We start from the raw sequence: 18305 nt of genomic DNA on the forward strand, positions 1-18305 counted from the left end.
ATCGGAGGTCTTGGAACAACGTAAATCCAACCGTGAATCTGCAAGAAATGTAAATAACACAAGATGTATCGTGGTTCACCCCAATGTTTGGGCTACGTCCACACTGATATTGTATTTCTCTGAGAGGACTGTGAGGGAGAGAACCTCTGTAATGAGAGTGAGACTTTGAGAGGGGGTGAGAGGGCCTAGGAATTGACATTTTCTAATTGTGAGGGTGATGAGTCCTTTTATAGAATAAGGGCTCCTCACTTATTACATATTTGCCTCTTCCTTTATTACTTAATTACATTTAAGTCCCCCGAGTATTTGTACGAGATTTAAATACGGAAGCTCTAAGTATGGTATAAATAGTAGTCCCCCAAGTCTTCAGTCAAGAGAGTCTTTTGGCTGGAGACTTGAAATTCAGTCCATGTGTGGGCCGAAGTAATTAGATGTTGTCTTGAACTGATGCTCGATATGAGGCGGTGCTCAATCTGAAATGATGCTCAACTAGAGGTAGCACATACTGCGAGGCTGCTCGGCTCGTGGCTTATGTTGCCTTGGTTGGCTCGGCTTGTGGCGTTGAAGGTGAAGGTGTGAAATCCCATTCCTGGATTTCACTGTTATAATCTACGTATTTGTATTATTGAGATTTTATATTATTTTCCGAGAATTTATTTTAATTTGTTTGAAGTACGAAGTTTGAAGTTTGGAGATTAATCCGTAGACCTTTCGAGGTCACAATTTATATCGTTGAATAGATTTCGAGATCACGAACGTATAGGCGAAAGCCGCTTGCGAGTTCGAGTTTTAACGGTATAGTTACGGATATTTAAAGTTGTGTTACTAAACTATATATTTTAATTTATTTTAAAACTCCCACATAGTGGGAGAGGGACGAGGGAGAAATGGAAAATAAAAGGGAACGGACAGGAAAAAAAAAAGAGGAAGGAGGGTCTGGTTTTGACCCGTTTTTGGGCATTTTCGACCCTTTTGACCCACAAACTTGACCCGCTTGTATCTCCTTCATCCAAGCTCTGTTTTGGGTGATCTTGGTGTCCATGGAAAGCTCTTGGCGAGCCCTACATCTCTGTATTTTTAGATTTCCCATTTTCTTATCCATTTTTCCAGTTCGAGGCAGGAAAGTTCCGTGGGTTTTCGGCGGTTTTATCATTTTTCCGATGAATCCGGCAATCATTTCCTTCGAGTGAGGTATGAAACTTTACCTACTCTTCATAATCTTCAAGTTGGTATGCTTGGTTTGTGTTTTTGTAGTCGTTTTAGTGTTGGGTGTTTAGAACCCTAGAAATCCGGTTTTCCCCGGTGAAATTGAATGGCATACGGCTTGAATTTGTCGTTGGGCTAGTTGTGAAAAGTATTTCCCTTGTTGAGCTCTAGCTACCACGTAATTTTGAACTCATTTAATTAATATTGAAAATTTGGGTTTTCTAAACCCTCCACCTTGGCTACCACCACGTGTGGCGGTGCGTGGGACAGTCTTCGAGTGTTGTTTAAGTACTAAATACCTTCTAGTGACTCTGTGAACCCATGTCTAGCTTGGTTTCCCGAAATTCAATTGTTTGGTGTGGTGATCAAATTGGACCGCCACTTGTTTGTATGATTGATGACAATCCGATAGTTGGCTCGTCGTACAATTTTGTGAACACCCTAGTTATCAGTTGTTGGACCTTTGAGAACTTATAAATTGGAAATCCGAGGTACGGATCTTCCGGATTGAATAACCTTAGGTTGTTGACCTTAATGGACCTACCTTATCGACGGTTAATGTTCTAATCATCGTGCTCTACTCTAGAGTGTCGCTTATCTCTAGAGTTGTTAAGGCTTGATGGAGCTTAGTTGGCTCATCACGATGACATGTCGTTCCCAGTTGATGTGTGTCTCGATATATGTATTAGTGGCACCATATTGAGTTATACTTGTGTGTGTCTCGATATATGTATTAGTGGCACCATATTGAGTTATACTTGTTTATTAAATGTGCTTTCTATTGAATTGTTATTTTTATTTTTAGCATCAATCTATGTTTAGTAATTGTGAATCGACTATAGCTTGGAAACGTTTATGAAATGTGGTTAGATATGTATGAGGTGTATGATTATTTTCATGACAATGTGATCCTAGAATCCTATTAGAGGTATGTTGTAGCACTTATATGCTTGGGTGACATATTAGTGGTGACCTCGAGAAGTTGATGGTGTAGGTGACTACGTTGTAACTCATAGGGGTTGAGATGTGGATAAGTTGGGGTGTTGAGTTTACTACACCATGTAGTAGTTGTACATTGATGGTCCTGTTTGATATATCTGCATTGGGGGACCATACGCATTATAGGAGTGATCATGCTTGGTATATCCACATTGGGTGATCACTACTTACCTGATTATTTTGACCCTGCTTGGTTAATCCGCATTAGGGGTCATTAGTGGTCCTGCTTGGTTAATCCGCATTGGGGGACCATACTATATATGGATCGCGCTTAGTTAACCCGCGTTAGGTAATCCTTATGGCCATGTATGCTTAGGAGTGATCATGCTTGGTTAATCCGCATTGGGGGTCACTGCCTACTTGGTTACTTTCTCAAGGGTGGCTCTACTTGGTTAATCTGCTTTGGGGGGGCACTTCCTGTTTGGTTACTTATGTGGGCTTCAGTTGAACTGCATCCCTCTAGCCCTAGTTTGAATGTACATATGAATGATGGTTTTTGAGAATCTTGATGGTTTGAATGGGATAAGTCGTTGGATGTCTGGGTGACTCCTTCGGAGTTGTTAGAGACTTGATTATGTTTTCATATTTACGAACTTATATTTGAGGTTATAAACTATGATCAATGGTCTTTCTTTTTATTGACTATCTCATACTTGTAATTTGGTTCCGTTGAGTGGTTCGGAACCCAGTGTTGTTGGATTCCGTTGAGTGGTCCGGAATCCTTGCTTTTGCTCATTTCCATAAGGTTATCTTAGAATCCTAGATTCGAGTGAATGAGAATTACGCACAATGGATCTTGTGCATTGATGAGTAGATTTTATATTATATATTTTACCCTAATCTTAGTATATTTTGGTTAATATATTGGAAGAATTTTGATACTTTGAATTGTATTTTCAATATAGGACTTTCGACTTCCTCTGGAGCAAAACAGGACCAAATGGACGAATTTTGGAGTAATTCCAGTTGGAGGACGTTCGTGAGTCACTTAGCTTGATCGTATCAAAATTTGGGATTTTTCCACCAAGCGGTTATTTTCTGGCGATGAAATAAAGAAGCAGTGCGCAGTGCTGGAAAATGACGTTTTTGGGCTTAAATGACGTTTTTGGAGCCCAAGATGACCTCGGATGGGTTCGTGGCCTTCTGGAAAAGTGTTCAGAATATTCCAAACATCAAATCCAGCTATATTGGGCCAGTTTTGGAGCAGCTTATGGGCCAAAACGTGGCTGTTCAGATTTTAGACGAATTTTACTATTTTTATTTAGGGTTTTTATTAATTTTAGTTTGTTAGGGTTTGTGTGGTGGCTGAGCAAATATATTGCTTAGCCGTCTACGGTTTTAGAGTACGCTTTATTTTATGCAATATTGGAGACAGAGAGAAGTGCTAGGGTTTTGAAGATTTTCTACTTGAAAGTGTTTTCAATCCTTTTCTTAAGAATATTTTCTATGATTTCAATTATGAATATGCGAAACTAATTTCTTTTGCTAGGGCGAAGCCTTGAGCCTTAGCATGAATATGTGATTTTTATTTAATTGCTTATGATTGATTGCATGCGGACTTTGAATTGTTAATCACCGGGATAAAAACTATCTAATTGTCGTAATGCCTGATCACCATTAGGATCTTTAGAAAAGTAATTTAATGCAATTTTGGTCGGAAGGTTCCCTGAAATTGACGCTGGCTTCTTGTGATTAATAATTGTAATTTCTCTTAAGATGAATATCATGTCTTAAGGATTGCATGGTTTTTCAAGGGATTTTCATAAAGCATAATGAGTCTTTCATGTTTAGATTTGATCCGAACGTCCGGACGGGTTGCATGTTAGATATACGTTCTATGTTGGAGGTTCCAAGTAGAATATGAATTAGGAAAATCTAACCTTCAAAGTGGCATGTGTAGATCATAAGTAATTGGTAAAAATTCATAGGATTGCTAGGTGATGGTGGAACCCTAGTGCTTTCTTAATTTGATTTCTCTCAAAACTGTTTTCTTTTCTCTCTAGTTTTAATATTGCAGATTGTCTTATCATTAATAGTTAAATTCGTTTTTATTTTAATTAGGTTATAAAATCAATCACCCCAATTTCTACTTTACAATAATTAAATGGAATCTGATTAGTTTCGAATTATTTAATAATCCCTGTGGATACGACCTTGCGAGATCCATTTATACTACAATAACCTTGTGATTCTTGCAAGTAAAATAGGAGATTTAAGCCCGTTCGCATGAGTACTAAAAATCCTATCATGCATACAAATTAGAATTACCATGTTATTATTCATAACCCAAGTAGGGAATTATGTAGAGGTCTTTAATTAAACTCGTGAAATGATGTGTTATCTCACTGATTGATTAACATAATTAAATATTAATATTGTGCTTCATGATTCCCTGATATGTTACAAGCTATGGATAGAGATATAATGTTGGAAGCATAGTGATTGGTATGATGTAGTGAAATGTGATTTGACTTGTGTATTAGAAATGGTTGTGTCATGTGATTGAAATGCATATTGAATTGCTTGGAAGATGTGAGATCTAGTAATGGACCGATAACCCATTGTGATGGGGATTTGTTGCTCGACATTAGTTCGTTTTGTTGAGTCTTTGTGAATTGAGTAACTTGAATCCTGTTTTGTTCCTTCGAGCAGTAGTTATGCTTCTTGGACTTCCGTTCGATTCTGTTGAGTGGTTCGGAACTAAGTTCTGTTTGGATTCTGTTGAGTGATGGTCCGGAATCCCTTCTACTCTGCGATTCCGTTGAGTGATGGTCCAGAATCCTATCCTGGTTTGGATTTCGTTGAGTGATGGTCCGGAATCGTATCATTGACTTGTTAGTTCCTTGGATTGATATCAACTTCAGAGATGTAGGCTTCGGCCAAACTATGTCGCTCTAACCCTGCATTTTGGTATATGATGTGTTGTTGATTGATGTGATTGTGGAATAATGTTGGTTGTGATTTTTGTCATTATAATTAGACTCGTTGACTATTTTGGCTAGAGAATAGCATGGTGATCCGTTGATTGTTTTTTGAGATGTTGCATATTATGAAATGGAGAATCATGTGAAATGTAGTGATTTATATGAAGGATGAAGTGGAAAATATCTGTGTGGGCATAGCATACTTGCGTGCATGACAAGATGATAATTGTGTATGGCTTATGGTTGATGCGTAGTGTGGTACCCTATGTTTTTTCACTATAAGTATTTTACAAAAAGATTAAAGTTTGACGAACGTTGAACTACGAATGGCTTGATCCCTGTTGAGGGTACGTAGGCAGTCTAACGAAGAGGTTAGATACAGCCATAAATTGTACGAAAAATGCTATGAAATTTGAATCTTGATTTATGCTTTGTACATAACCCAGAGGCAGGGTATGTTAGATGTACGGGTATTGGTGATGTCATGTGTCGATTTTGGACGTATGTTGGGATCGGGGCGTGACAGAGGGAGTCCCTTTTATAGAATAAGGGTTCGTTCCTTAATACATGAATAATGGGCTAGAGTTGATGCTCTCTAATGGTGGTGAGGGAGTACCTTTTATAGAATAAGGGCTCGCTTATCAATACATGAATAATGGGCTAGGGTTGATGCTCTCTAATGGTGGTGAGGGAGTCCCTTTTATAGAATAAGGGTTCGCTCCTCAATATATAAATAATGGGCTAGAGTCCCCTAAGTATTTTTCATGAGGCCCAGTTGAGGCCCAATATATGGTGTATAGTGTAGTCCCCCAAGTCTTCGGTCAATAAAGTATGTTGGCTGGAGACTTCAAATTGAATTCATGTATAGGCCGAAGTGGCGGTTGTTCGGAGGCGGTATTTGTATACCTTGCACTGAAGCTTTGTAGGTGAAGCTTTGCAAGTGAAGTTTTGAAGCTGGAGCTCTGTAAATGAAGCTTTTGAAGTTAGAGCTTTTGTAAATGAAGCTTTTGAAGCTAGAGCTATGTAAATGACACGCCCCAACCCTGATATTACCTGAATACCAGGATAGGCACGTGCTGCCCGACACCCGAGGGTGACGAAAGCCATTAATTGATACAAAAGCTAGGAATAAGAAATAAATACGGGTTATGAATTAAAAAAAAACAATGAATTAACAATTTAGGAACGTGTTCATAGCATACAGCTAAACCTAGTCACTAACAAGAATTAAGATAAGATTGAATGAACAAAGGAGTGGGTCCTACCCCGAGAGGACTCGAAGATGCCGCTGCGGAAGTACCTTAATGCCGGGATTCTATGCCTCGTTTCTAAGACCTGAATGGGGGCGCAAAACAAGGGTGAGTGGACCAAGTTTATATACATACGTAGTATGAAAACAGTTATGAACATACTAACCCCCGCAGTTTAATTATGAAAACTACTAGAATAATAAGTGATAAGCTTTTCAGAAAACTCTAGCATGCCATAAAAACAATTCATATATCCATCTGCAAATCAATCTCAGAAAATCATATCAGAAATCATATCAGAAATCGTATCAGGAAGCATAACACAAGTTGTGCTGCTAGTGAGTGCACTGAATAACAATACTCCCGGCCCAATGCCTGCACCTCAGTCTCTGTGCCCGTAGCCAGAGATATCTCCCTCCTGGCCCAATGCCTGTCTCCGTGTCCCTCAGCCTTTCGTTAGGGATTATTTCTCCCGGCCTCAATGCCAACACCAGATCCTCGCCCCAGGCGGCATAGTGTTCACTAGGTACGCACAAAACATAATTCATCTCTAAAATACAACTTCGTAGCATAAATTCATCGATCCTCTATATTACAAAGAGGTGTTCGAAAGTCATTTGAAACACATTCTTAGCATCCTATCGTCATCGATCAGATAGTCTACTAGAATGAGGGTTCTATAGAAAATACGATATAATGGAAATAATTCAAAACATATATATATAATCACGTATAATCAAATCATCATGCTTCCTGTAAAGTATTCATCAAATCAATAATTCTGCAAGGCATGCTATTAAATTATGCAATTCTATCAATAAAACATGCAATTTTCGAAGGTGGTCCACTCACAGATACTCCGAAGCAGCAGAATTGTGTGGAAAAAGATTAAGGAAGTCTCCACTAGCAACTTCACCTAAGCACGAAAATGTACAATTTAATAAACTACCCAAAAGATAGAATTTTAGGAAATAGAAATGGGTTTTGGGTTTGGGTAGGTTAGGAACAAGAGGGAGTTTTGGGCTTAACTGTATGAAGTGTACAATGTGTGTTGTGTATGTATGTGTGTGAATGTATGGTGTGTGCGCCGTGTGTGTATAAGTATGGGTAAACCCATACTTATACACACACGGCGCACACACCATACATTCACACACATACATACACAACACACACTGTACACTTCATACAGTACACAAACATACACAACACACACCTAAACCCATACTTATACACACACGGCGCACACACCATACATTCACACACATACATACACAACACACACTGTACACTTCATACAGTACACAAACATACACAACACACACGTGCACCATACACCATCACAATTACTTACACACACACACACTTTGCACGGACACCAACATGCCAAACACACACACAGACAGCATGCATATATATATATATATAAACACACACACACAGACAACATGCATATATATATATATATACACATACATACATATAAACACACACGCATGCACAGCATGCATATATATATATATACATATATAAACACACACACAGCATGCATATATATATATAATCACACACACGCACAGCATCATGCATATATATATATATAATCACACACACACACACACACGGTTCACGCACACACACACACGGTTCACGCACACACACACTTGCACATACACATACATACACGCACAGTATGCACAGCATGCACAGCATGCTCACACACACCCACAGTTCGCATACACACACACACACACCTACGAACTCGCCGGAGTTCGTCGTCGGAACCGGGTTTTTGGCATAGAGAAAAGGTAAGGTCAAAACCCTCGATTTTGACCTTAAAACCAACACAAATAACATGATTAACCCCAGAAATTTGAAGAAAGAAAACAAGTATCACCTGGGTTCGAATTTGAGAGCTTCAAAGCTCACGGCATCAATGGTGATTCACTTCACAATGCCCCGATGATGCATGCAAGACCATAATCTTGTTCCCCGAGTCCCATAGGTTTAGAATATCAAGATTTGGGGTTGAATTGTGAAGAAAATGGCACTGGTGGTGGCTGGGTTCTTTCTCGGCACCGGAGAGAAGGGGAAAGAAAAGGAACGGAGAGAATAAGAGGAATGAAAACTGAGAGGGAAAAATAGAGAACTTGGGGAACAACATTCCGGGGTGGGCCCCACGGTTCACCATTTAATATAAAAAAAACAAGTTTTTAAATAGAAATGGGTGATGAGTTACAGTAAATGAAGCTTTTGAAGCTAGAGCTTTTGTAAATGAAGCTTTTGAAGCTAGAGCTTTTGGAGCTTTTGTAAATAAAGCTTTTGAAGCTAGAGCTCTGTAAATGAAGCTTTTGAAGCTAGAGCTTTTGTAAATGAAGCTTTGAAGCTGATTGACATGAGTGATGCTCATGAATGTTTATGTTGATTGATATGAGTGATGCTCATGGATGTTGACATGAGTGATGCTCATGAATGTTGACATGAATGATGCTTATGAATGTTTATGTATGATTGACATAAGTAATGCTCATGTATAATTTGGGAGTACTGGATGTAGTTTTGATCACCTGGTTGGTAGGAATAGCGGCAGGTTGCCGAATAATTTTGGAGTACTGGGCGTACTTTTGATCACCTGGTTGGTGGTAATAGCGGCAGGTTGCCAAATAATTGTGGAGTACTGGGCGTACTTTTAATCACCTGGTTGGTGGTAATAGCGGCATATTGCCGAATAATTGTGGAGTACTGGGCGTACTTTTGATCACATGGTTGGTGCTATTTTGGACTTATGGGCCTTCGTCCTCAACACATCATTCCAGCCCATTTATTTTGGGCTTTGCTTTTTATTTTTAATTTAATTTTATTATTATACCCTCTGATGGGGTTTATACAGATGTCTCCGAAAGATAAGAAAAATACATCATTCAAAAATAAGAAAAGTGATTCACATCATTCTGGTGGGGTGTTTATTCCTTACTTTTGCTTTCTGCTTTCCGTCGCACTCTCTATCTCTTCACCTGGCAGACAAAATAAAAAGGTCGTACCCAGTGCACAAGGCTCCCGCTTTACGCAGGTTCTGGGAGAGGTGAATGTCGGCTAGCCTTACCCCCATTTACGGAGAGGCTGCTCCCAAGTCTCGAACCCGAGACCTGCCGCTCATGGGCGAATGCACTTGCCATTGCACCAAATGCAACCTCTTACCTGGCAGACAAAATGAATCATAATAATAGGAACCTTATAATTTTGCCCCTTTTCTTCTTTTCTCTTTTCCTTTTCTGCTTTACTTTTGCTTTTACTTTGTAGATTGCAGATGGCACTCAGGTTCTCTGCTTTTACTTTGTAGATTGCAGATGGCACCCGTGGGAGAGGGCCCACTGGGCCGAGAGCTGGAGAGGGATGCGGGCTCGGGTCAGTAGAGCCATGACAAGCGAAAATAGGGTGCGAAAATGCAGGTGGAGGTGCATCTTCTCTGGAGTGACTTGCAAGCTGTGCAAGATGAGCTTGAACGGGGTTCATAACTTCCCTTCATGGCTAATTAGAAAATAAAATTTAATTTCTCTAATGAGTAATTTCCTTTCAGGCAGGGCGTCGGAGGCGGATGAGGACCACTAACCGATCCAGGAGGAGGCGTCGGAGGTATTGGGGTTGTTGAGGATGGATCTCGGAGACGGAGGCGTGGTGTCGCCCGCGGCGGAGCTGACGAAGGCGTTGATTAATTCCTCTTGTTTTCTTCTGTCCGCCACTGCCTCCGTCGCGTCCACCATGGCCTCGGAGCTGAAGCATCTGAAGAAATGGCACTGGGTCTCTTAGCCAACAGTTTTGGCTGTGATATTTGTAGCTAGGTAATGTGCTACTACATTCTGGGATCCTCAATTAGCTGCAGTTGCATTAGATTGGCCAATTCCAAGGTCTGCTCATTCGGGACAGATATCATAACTTTAATCCCTGTGTTTGCAAGTGCAACAAGCATGGCACGGTCAACGTCATATAACCGAACATGTCGAATTTGCTGAGCTTTCAGGAGGGCTACAACTTGCGTTGGGTGTGGCATGTCTGAGAGGTCTGTCCTTATATTCATGCCGATCAACATATCTTCATCAGCTGTAGCAGCTGAAACTGTTAAAAGGAATAGCATAAGCCTCCTAGCCATGGATTTCTTCTCCAAAATGCCCATCAAAGGATCTAAAACAAACCCAACAACGCGCGGAGAGAGAGAGAGAGTAAAAAAAGCTTTGGTTGATCACTAGCCCACCGTCCACCGCCGAGCACGATGTCTTTCCGTCCACGAAGATTAGGCTGAACGGCTTGAACACGCTTGGAGTCGCTGATGTGGCGCGGCAGGCTTTCCACATTTCGACGTCGAAACTCGCCGACTCGGACGCGTCGGCTCGGGAGAAGGGCGGAACTTTTCATGTCGTAGCAGGGAAACAGGAGAGGCTTACACGTGTCCTTGAGTGTCAGGACCTTCCCGTCCTCCCTCGTAAGAAGCTCCGCTTTGTTGCCGAGAAGCATTAATGGCGGAGAATTGCTCGTCTCTCTCTTCTGGTTTTTTTTCCTTTCTTTCTCTCACTAGAAAATGGAAAAACAAAGTGGGTTTTTGGGTAGTTGGAGAGTTAAGAGCTACCAAAAACAGTGGGAGTGGGAGTGTCTCTGAGTGTGGGTGTTGGGTTTCTGCAGACTCACGATGGAGTGTGGTGAGGTCTCACGGTGGTGAGATGAAAAAATGGAAAATGACCAACATAGCTTTTTGTGTCCTTTTCCACAGACGGAGCTAAATGTTAATGCACAAAACCGGAGGTCTTAGAACAACGTAAATCCGACCGTGAATTTGCAAGAAATGTAAATAACACAAGATATATCATGGTTCACCCCAATGTTTGGGCTACGTCCACACTGATATTGTATTTCTCGGAGAGGATTGTGAGGGAGAGAACCTCTGTAATGAGAGTGAGGCTTTGAGAGGGGGTGAGAGGGCCTAGGAATTGGCCTTCCCTAATTGTGAGGGTGAGGAGTCATTTTATAGAATAAGGGCTCCTCACTTATTACATATTTGCCCCTTCCTTTATTACATAATTACATTTAAGTCCCCCGAATATTTGTATGAGATCTAAATACGGAGGCCCAAAGTATGGTATAAACAATATATATCAAAGTCTTGTGCATGACTTTGACAGCATTGGTTGAAGTTTACCGATATGCTTGAAACAGGGACACCTTTATTTGAAATGTGAATCATCCACATACTCAATTTTAGCCCAAAACAGTATTTCAATGTTCGTTTGTATTGCTTTTCAGGGAATTTTTAATCATTCTGATGCAAATTAGAACCGAAAGTTGTTGTGTTTGGCTCATATACTTATGAGTTGGCAACAATTTTGATAGTTTAACTTTCTGAATAGTTGTACTCTATAGGCTAGGTATAGAAAAGGATGTTGAATATGCCATGTGAACTTAAGATTTTCTTGGTCTTGGATTTTGGCATAATTGTTGGTGCATGACCATAAGTGAAGGAAATAGTATTTTTTCGGATTACACCCATTATCTCAAGTTTTGGATCGAACTAATCCATTGACACAAATAGTTTATGGAAGAAAATCGAGTTATGCATTGTGTGTGCATCCAAAGGAGAACACAAAGGAGAGAAAGTGTATCTTGTACTAGTTATTCTCATAGTGAAGAGCAATATCTCTTCGGGGGACGTAGGCAGGATTTTGCCGAACCTCGTAATTCTCTCGGTGTCGTTATTTCTTGTTTTTTAAATTGTTCAACTGTGGGTTTGTATTTTGGTGAGATAATCTGAATTTGGTTTCGCACTGACCGGCCAAAGCACAACAAAAGTAGTGTTAATGCTTTGAATTCCTCCATGTTCTTCCTATTCTTCTTCAGCTTGCTTCTTCTGTCACGGCAGATTACGAGATAAGTCCTGCACAACCATTATCTGAGGGACAAACTCTTGTCTCCCCCGGCCAGGTTTTCGAATTGGGATTCTTCAGTCCTAATAATAGTTCCGGTATTTATCTCATGTTAAAAGCTTTATTGATCTAATCACTATATTCATACTGCAGGGGTTATATATCACCTGAATATGCAATAGAAGGTCTGTTTTCAGTAAAGTGGGATGTTTATAGCTTTCGGGTATTGCTGCCAGAGACTGTAAGCGGCAGAAGGAACACTTGAGCCTTATTGCATTTGTAAGTACACACATGATGGTTCAAATGCACGCTATTTACTTCTCTAATCCGAAGCTGTAACATTGGAACGGTACTTTGGAATGTTTTCAGTCACCCACATATTCCCATACTATTGTATATGCAAAGATAGTGGACTACGTTTTCAGTCAAATGTCAAACATCTACAACGAACTGTATCTGATGTTTCAAAGTTTTCTGCCTTTGACTTTGAGAGCAATGGTAGACTTTTCCTCATAACAAAATTGCAAAGTCATTTTCTCCCAACGAAATTTACAGATACTCTTCACCTTTCTTTTTCTAGAAAACGTATTAGAGTTCAAATGGGGTTTGGAAACGAAACCATTGGTAGTATTTTCGGTTCCACCATGTTTTTCCTAATCTTCTTTAGCTTGCTTCTGTCACAGCATAATTGTGCTGAAGTTTATAAAATAACACCGTCACAACCATTTTCACAGACACAAATCCTTGTCTCCCCCAGCCGCATTTTCGAATTGGGGTTCTTCAGTCCTAATGGTTCGGTTAACAAGTACGTGGGGATATGGCACATGAACATATCTCCGCGTAAAGTTGTATGGGTTGCCAACAGAGAAAATCCTATTGCAGCTTCAGATACCTTTGCTAATTTGACAATTAGTAGCTATGGGAATCTGGAGCTTGTAGATGGGAAGCAGAATTCTCTTTGGTCAACAAATATTTCGGTGCCATCTAATGGTTCAGCTGCAGAGCTTTTGGACAGCGGAAATTTTGTCATAAAAGATGATGATGTAGGAGCTGATCCATTGTGGCAGAGTTTTGATTATCCTAGTGACACACTTCTACCAACTATGCAGCTGGGATTCGATAGTAAATCCGGAAAGAGCAGTTTCTTGAAAGCCTGGAAAAGTGAGAGTGATCCATCAGCTGGCTGGTTCTCGGTTGGACTTTCACGGTAGGTTCCATCACAACTGTTCGTTTGGATTAATGAATCAAAACCCTACTTGAGAAGTGGGGCATGGGATAAATCCATGTTCATCGGGGTACCGGATATGGATAGTCAATATCTAAGTGGATTCACTCTAAATGATGATGTGAACCAGGGAACAAAATATTTTTCTTATAGGTTTTTTGACAATACCCTTTCATATATTGGCATCTCTTCAGACGGAGTACTGAGTCTTAAGCTTTCGAACAATGGCAGCAACTGGTGGCTAAGCTGGGAGGCACTAGTGAATCCATGTGAAATTTATGGAACATGTGGAGTTAATGGTGTCTGCAAAGGTTCTGAATCTCCACACCCAAATTGCGAGTGTTTGAAAGGGTTCGTACCGAAATCAAATGAGGAATGGAGCAAGGGAAACTGGACTGGAGGGTGTGTGAGGCACACCGAATTGTTTTGTGAACAGAGTAACACAAGCAGGTCATTTGCTTCAGGAGGAAAAGAAGATGTGTTTTGGAAGATGGTGGGATTAAGGCTACCAGATTTCCATGAGCTTATCGAAAAACTGGGGCCTGACGAGTGCAAGATACGATGCCTAAATAATTGTTCTTGTCAGGCTTATGCGCAAGTTAATAATATAGGGTGTTTGGTCTGGTCCAGTGACCTTATTGATATACAAGAGTTTTCCTCTGGCGGGAACGATCTTTATATTCGCCTAGCACACGGAGCATTAGGTAAACAAACGAGAATTGTTTCCTGCAGAATTATAATGAGTATCTTTTATTTTCTGCCTCATACTTTACTCATTGCAATTCATAAATTCATTTTTTCAGATGAAGGAAAGCCAGTAAAGCTAATTGCCAGCGTCACTGCTGTTGGTTTTATCACTATCTTGAGTGCCATAGCATTTGGCGTGCACAGACTGCGTTCTAGAATAACCGGTAAGAGAATAACATAGAGTGATAGCAGCTGATGCATTATTCAAATTAGTATATAACTTCCATGCATAACTTCACAAGAACATATTTACTGATTGATATCCATTACTCGATAACCTTGTTGTGATCGCTATATTTTTGAAACAGGGAACATGAAAGGAAAAACAAAGTTAATGCAGTTGAATCATACAAGTGATCATTCAGGTGACAATCTTCAAGAATACATAAGAAAACATGATCCGTCGGAGCTATTCATCTACGACTTTGACAGCATATTAACTGCTACAAACAATTTCAGCACCACGAACAAACTCGGGGAAGGAGGTTTCGGCCCTGTTTACAAGGTGACTATATACTTGTTTATTCATTTCAATTTCTAAAGGAAATTATAGTGTTTTCAACACCGGCTAGAAGCCTACAACTACAAGTTACAGATATGAATCGAATGTTTAATTTATGTTTGTAGGGTAAGCTACAAGAAGGGAGGGAAATAGCAGTAAAAAGATTGTCCAGTAGCTCGGGGCAAGGCATGGAGGAGTTCAAGAATGAGATGCTGTTGATCTCCAAACTCCAACACAAGAATCTTGTTAGGATCATGGGCTGCTGCGTCAAAGACGATGAAAAGTTACTGATTTACGAATTCATGCCGAACAGAAGCTTGGATACTCTTCTATTTGGTTAGTTTTACTGCCACTTTACATGTTTCGATGAAATTTCTCATTGTTACATATTGTTCTTTTGTTACCGTAATTGGCAATCCCTTAGCTCTTTGTAATCCCCCACTACTTATGATTTTGTTACTGTTATTGCTTACATTTTTATGGATTTATTGATTAGATCCTAAGCGCAGAGAAGAGCTTGATTGGGCTACACGCTTCAATATTATCCAGGGAGTTGCTAGAGGGCTTCTTTATCTCCACCACGATTCCCGTTTGAAGGTAATCCATAGAGATTTGAAGGTTAGTAACATTCTCCTGGATGCGAATATGAACCCAAAAATTTCAGATTTTGGATTGGCACGAATCGTTGAAGCGACACAGAGTCTAGCAAATACTCACAAGGTTGTGGGAACACGGTAAGCGTCATTCTTTTCCTATTATTGGCATTTTTCTTAAGACCAGAAACAGAGAAGACATTTTTTTCCAGTTATTAATACAAATGAATTGCTTGTGCAGTGGTTATATGTCTCCAGAGTATGCCATGGGTGGGATATTTTCTGAAAAGTCTGATGTCTATAGCTTTGGCGTCTTGCTATTGGAGATTATCGCCAACAAAAAGAATAATAGCTTCTATTGCAACGAAGAACAGCACGGATTCTTAGCTCATGTAAGCTAAACACTCAAAATCTTCATTTGGATTTGTGTTTTTAAGATGCTAAATATAGCATATTCTAACAATTGTAGGCAACGTTCACAATATGCCTTTTGTCAGGTTTGGCACTTATGGAATGAAGGCAGGGGACTGGACTTGCTAGATGAAGTATTGGTGGATTCATATTCGTCCTTAGAAGTAATGAGATGCATGCACATCGGACTCCTTTGCGTGCAGGACAAGTCTGAAGATAGACCAACCATGCCGGACGTAGTTTTCGCACTAAGTAGTGAGACGGATCTTCCACTACCTAAGCAGCCTATATTTTCTTATTTCCGAATCTCTGTCTCTAATCCTCAACCCAAATATGACAATATTTTATCTGCAAATGAAGATGCCATAACCGTGATCGAAGGTCGGTAAGCAATAGAACGTTGTTACATCACAATGCAGTGGATTTTGGCTATTGCACGTGTAAATACAAGTAGGGTTATTGCACGTGTAAAAGTTCTGCAGCTTGTAGACCGCAAATCTGCTATTTAATTAGTACAGTGGTAGACTGAGTTGAAAGATAATCGAAACAATTTAAGGAATTCTTCTTCTGAACCTTATATATTTTTCACTATAAATATGAATGGATCATGCATGTGGAAATCACACTTGCATGGCAATGGCAAGCATGATATGAATCGACAAACAAAGAGATGACACTGCCCGCAATGCAGATTGTTCAACTTGTTTCTGTAAAGATTTTGATCAAGGTGGATGCTTATCTCGGCTAGTAAAATAAAATTGTTAAGATGTAAAATTTGAAACTACCAAAAAAATCGCGAACAAAAGCACTTTAATTATTAGAAAACAACGTTTAAGCAGCAGTACAAACACATTGTAGCACCGGTAATGATCTACTTAATGTATTTTGTCCCGTTCACCATTCATGGATTGGGTACCCCAACAATCATATTTAACCTATATATACATACATATATATATATATATATATATATATATATATGATATTTTCAGTCTGCAGGAGATCCAACTGCTCTCAGTTCGCCACGTGAGCGAGAAACACTTAGTACTCTTTCCTAAGGGACATGACTCACAAAAGGTTACATCAGAAGTACCATGAATTGGTACCAATTTATTTGAAATTAAAAACTTAATTATTGAATTGGCAGGATGACCAAGCCTAGCATGCCATTTTTGGACTGAACACCGTACTCCTACCAAGGCTGAAATTGAAGACCTGAACTGTCCACTTCCGTGTCATGAGGTCCTTAACAAGGAAAAAAATATGAAAATATTAGTAGATAGCAATTGTTGTCTAAGGTAAACCTATGGGCATATATGATGTTTTGAGAGGCAGTGGGACAGTGAAGGACATTATTCAAATCAAATGAACAAGCTTTAGTTTGTAGTTGATTGGAACCAAAATGAGAAATAGTGATGCTAGAATCATTACCTACACCCCCAATAGTTTCATTACTGTTAAAATACATGAAATAAACATGTTGGAATAATGATGAAATTAGGCTAGTCAACTTTCTTGTTCAAAGTTAGGCAAGTTAGGTTAGTCAAGCAAGATAGGTAAGTTAGGCAAAATTAGGCTTATGATCTTTTTCTTCCCTATATATATGTTTCATCTTGTAATTGTTTCATCAAGCAAATATACATCAAAATTCAATATGGTATCAGAGCTGTGATCTGGGAAAAACCACAAAACACAGCTCTAAAGCAGCCACGAGGTCAACCATTCTAGGCATGGCCTCTCATTCAAAATGGGAAAATCCCAACCACCCGCTCTATCTCCACCACTCGGATCAACCTGGTGCAATCCTCGTACCACAACCATTGGTGGAAGACAACTACAACACATGGGTTCAATCCATGAGTATGGCCTTAACGGTCAAGAACAAACTTGGTTTTGTTGATGGAACGATCAACAAACCAAGTGAGGATAATTTTGAGGAGCTACAGCAATGGAATCGCTGCAACAACTTGGTCAAGACATGGCTACTAGGCTCCATGTCAAAGGAGATTTCAGGGAGTGTCATCAACTACAAGGATGCTCGACAAATGTGGACCGATCTGCAGGAGAGGTTCTCACATGTGAATATAGTTCAGCTGTTCCATGTTGAGAACGAGATCCATGATTGTGTCCAAAGCAATATGAGTGTAAGTTCTTACTTCACTAAACTTAAAAGTTTATAGGATGAACGTGATACTTTGTGTTCCATTCCAGCATGCAGTTGTGGAACAAAGAATGAGATGAACTCATATGTTGAAACTCAGAAAACCATGAAGTTCCTTATGGGACTGAACGAATCGTATGCTACGGTTCGAAGCAATACTCTTCTTCTCGAACCACTGCCTACGGTGAACAAGGCATATGCGTTGGTCCTTCGACATGAACGCCAGGCAGAGGTTTCCAATGGGAAAAGCACACAACTAGAAACTGCTGTCTTTGCAGTGAAGAATCTGTCGCGAGAACCTACACCTGAAGACAAGGAGATGCGATGTGGAAAGTGCAATAAAACCAATCACATCACCAAAAATTGTCGTGCACATCT

General features: G+C 39.9%; 1 protein-coding gene, 1 long non-coding RNA gene and 1 pseudogene across 2 annotated transcripts; 2 read left to right on the forward strand and 1 right to left on the reverse strand.

The window, feature by feature from the left end:
• Positions 1-925: 925 nt before the first annotated feature.
• LOC103427824 (G-type lectin S-receptor-like serine/threonine-protein kinase At1g61500) lies at positions 926-16343 on the forward strand (annotated as a pseudogene).
• Positions 5538-8545, reverse strand: LOC114825036 (uncharacterized). The gene is made up of 3 exons (XR_003773760.2): positions 8277-8545; positions 7232-7295; positions 5538-6464 (listed from the first exon to the last, which is right to left on the reverse strand). It is a non-coding gene; the product is annotated as an uncharacterized lncRNA (long non-coding RNA).
• A 1153-nt stretch (positions 16344-17496) lies between the features above and the next one.
• On the forward strand, positions 17497-18007 carry LOC139196287 (uncharacterized). Its single transcript, XM_070821974.1, has 2 exons — positions 17497-17910; positions 17978-18007. Exons 1-2 carry the CDS (start codon positions 17497-17499, stop codon positions 18005-18007), a joined length of 444 nt encoding a protein of 147 aa, XP_070678075.1.
• Positions 18008-18305: the final 298 nt, after the last annotated feature.

This window comes from Malus domestica, chromosome 05 (assembly GCF_042453785.1).
Source record: "Malus domestica chromosome 05, GDT2T_hap1".
In the NCBI taxonomy this organism is placed as follows: domain Eukaryota; kingdom Viridiplantae; phylum Streptophyta; class Magnoliopsida; order Rosales; family Rosaceae; genus Malus; species Malus domestica.

What these genes read in the sequence shown, in the direction of transcription:
- LOC139196287 (XM_070821974.1), top strand. Translation starts at nt 17,497, where the DNA reads ATGGCCTCTCATTCAAAATGGGAAAATCCCAACCACCCGCTCTATCTC. An exon ending in GTGTCCAAAGCAATATGAGT is followed by an intron (nt 17,911 to 17,977) that starts GTAAGTTCTTAC and finishes GTTCCATTCCAG; the next exon opens with CATGCAGTTGTGGAACAAAG.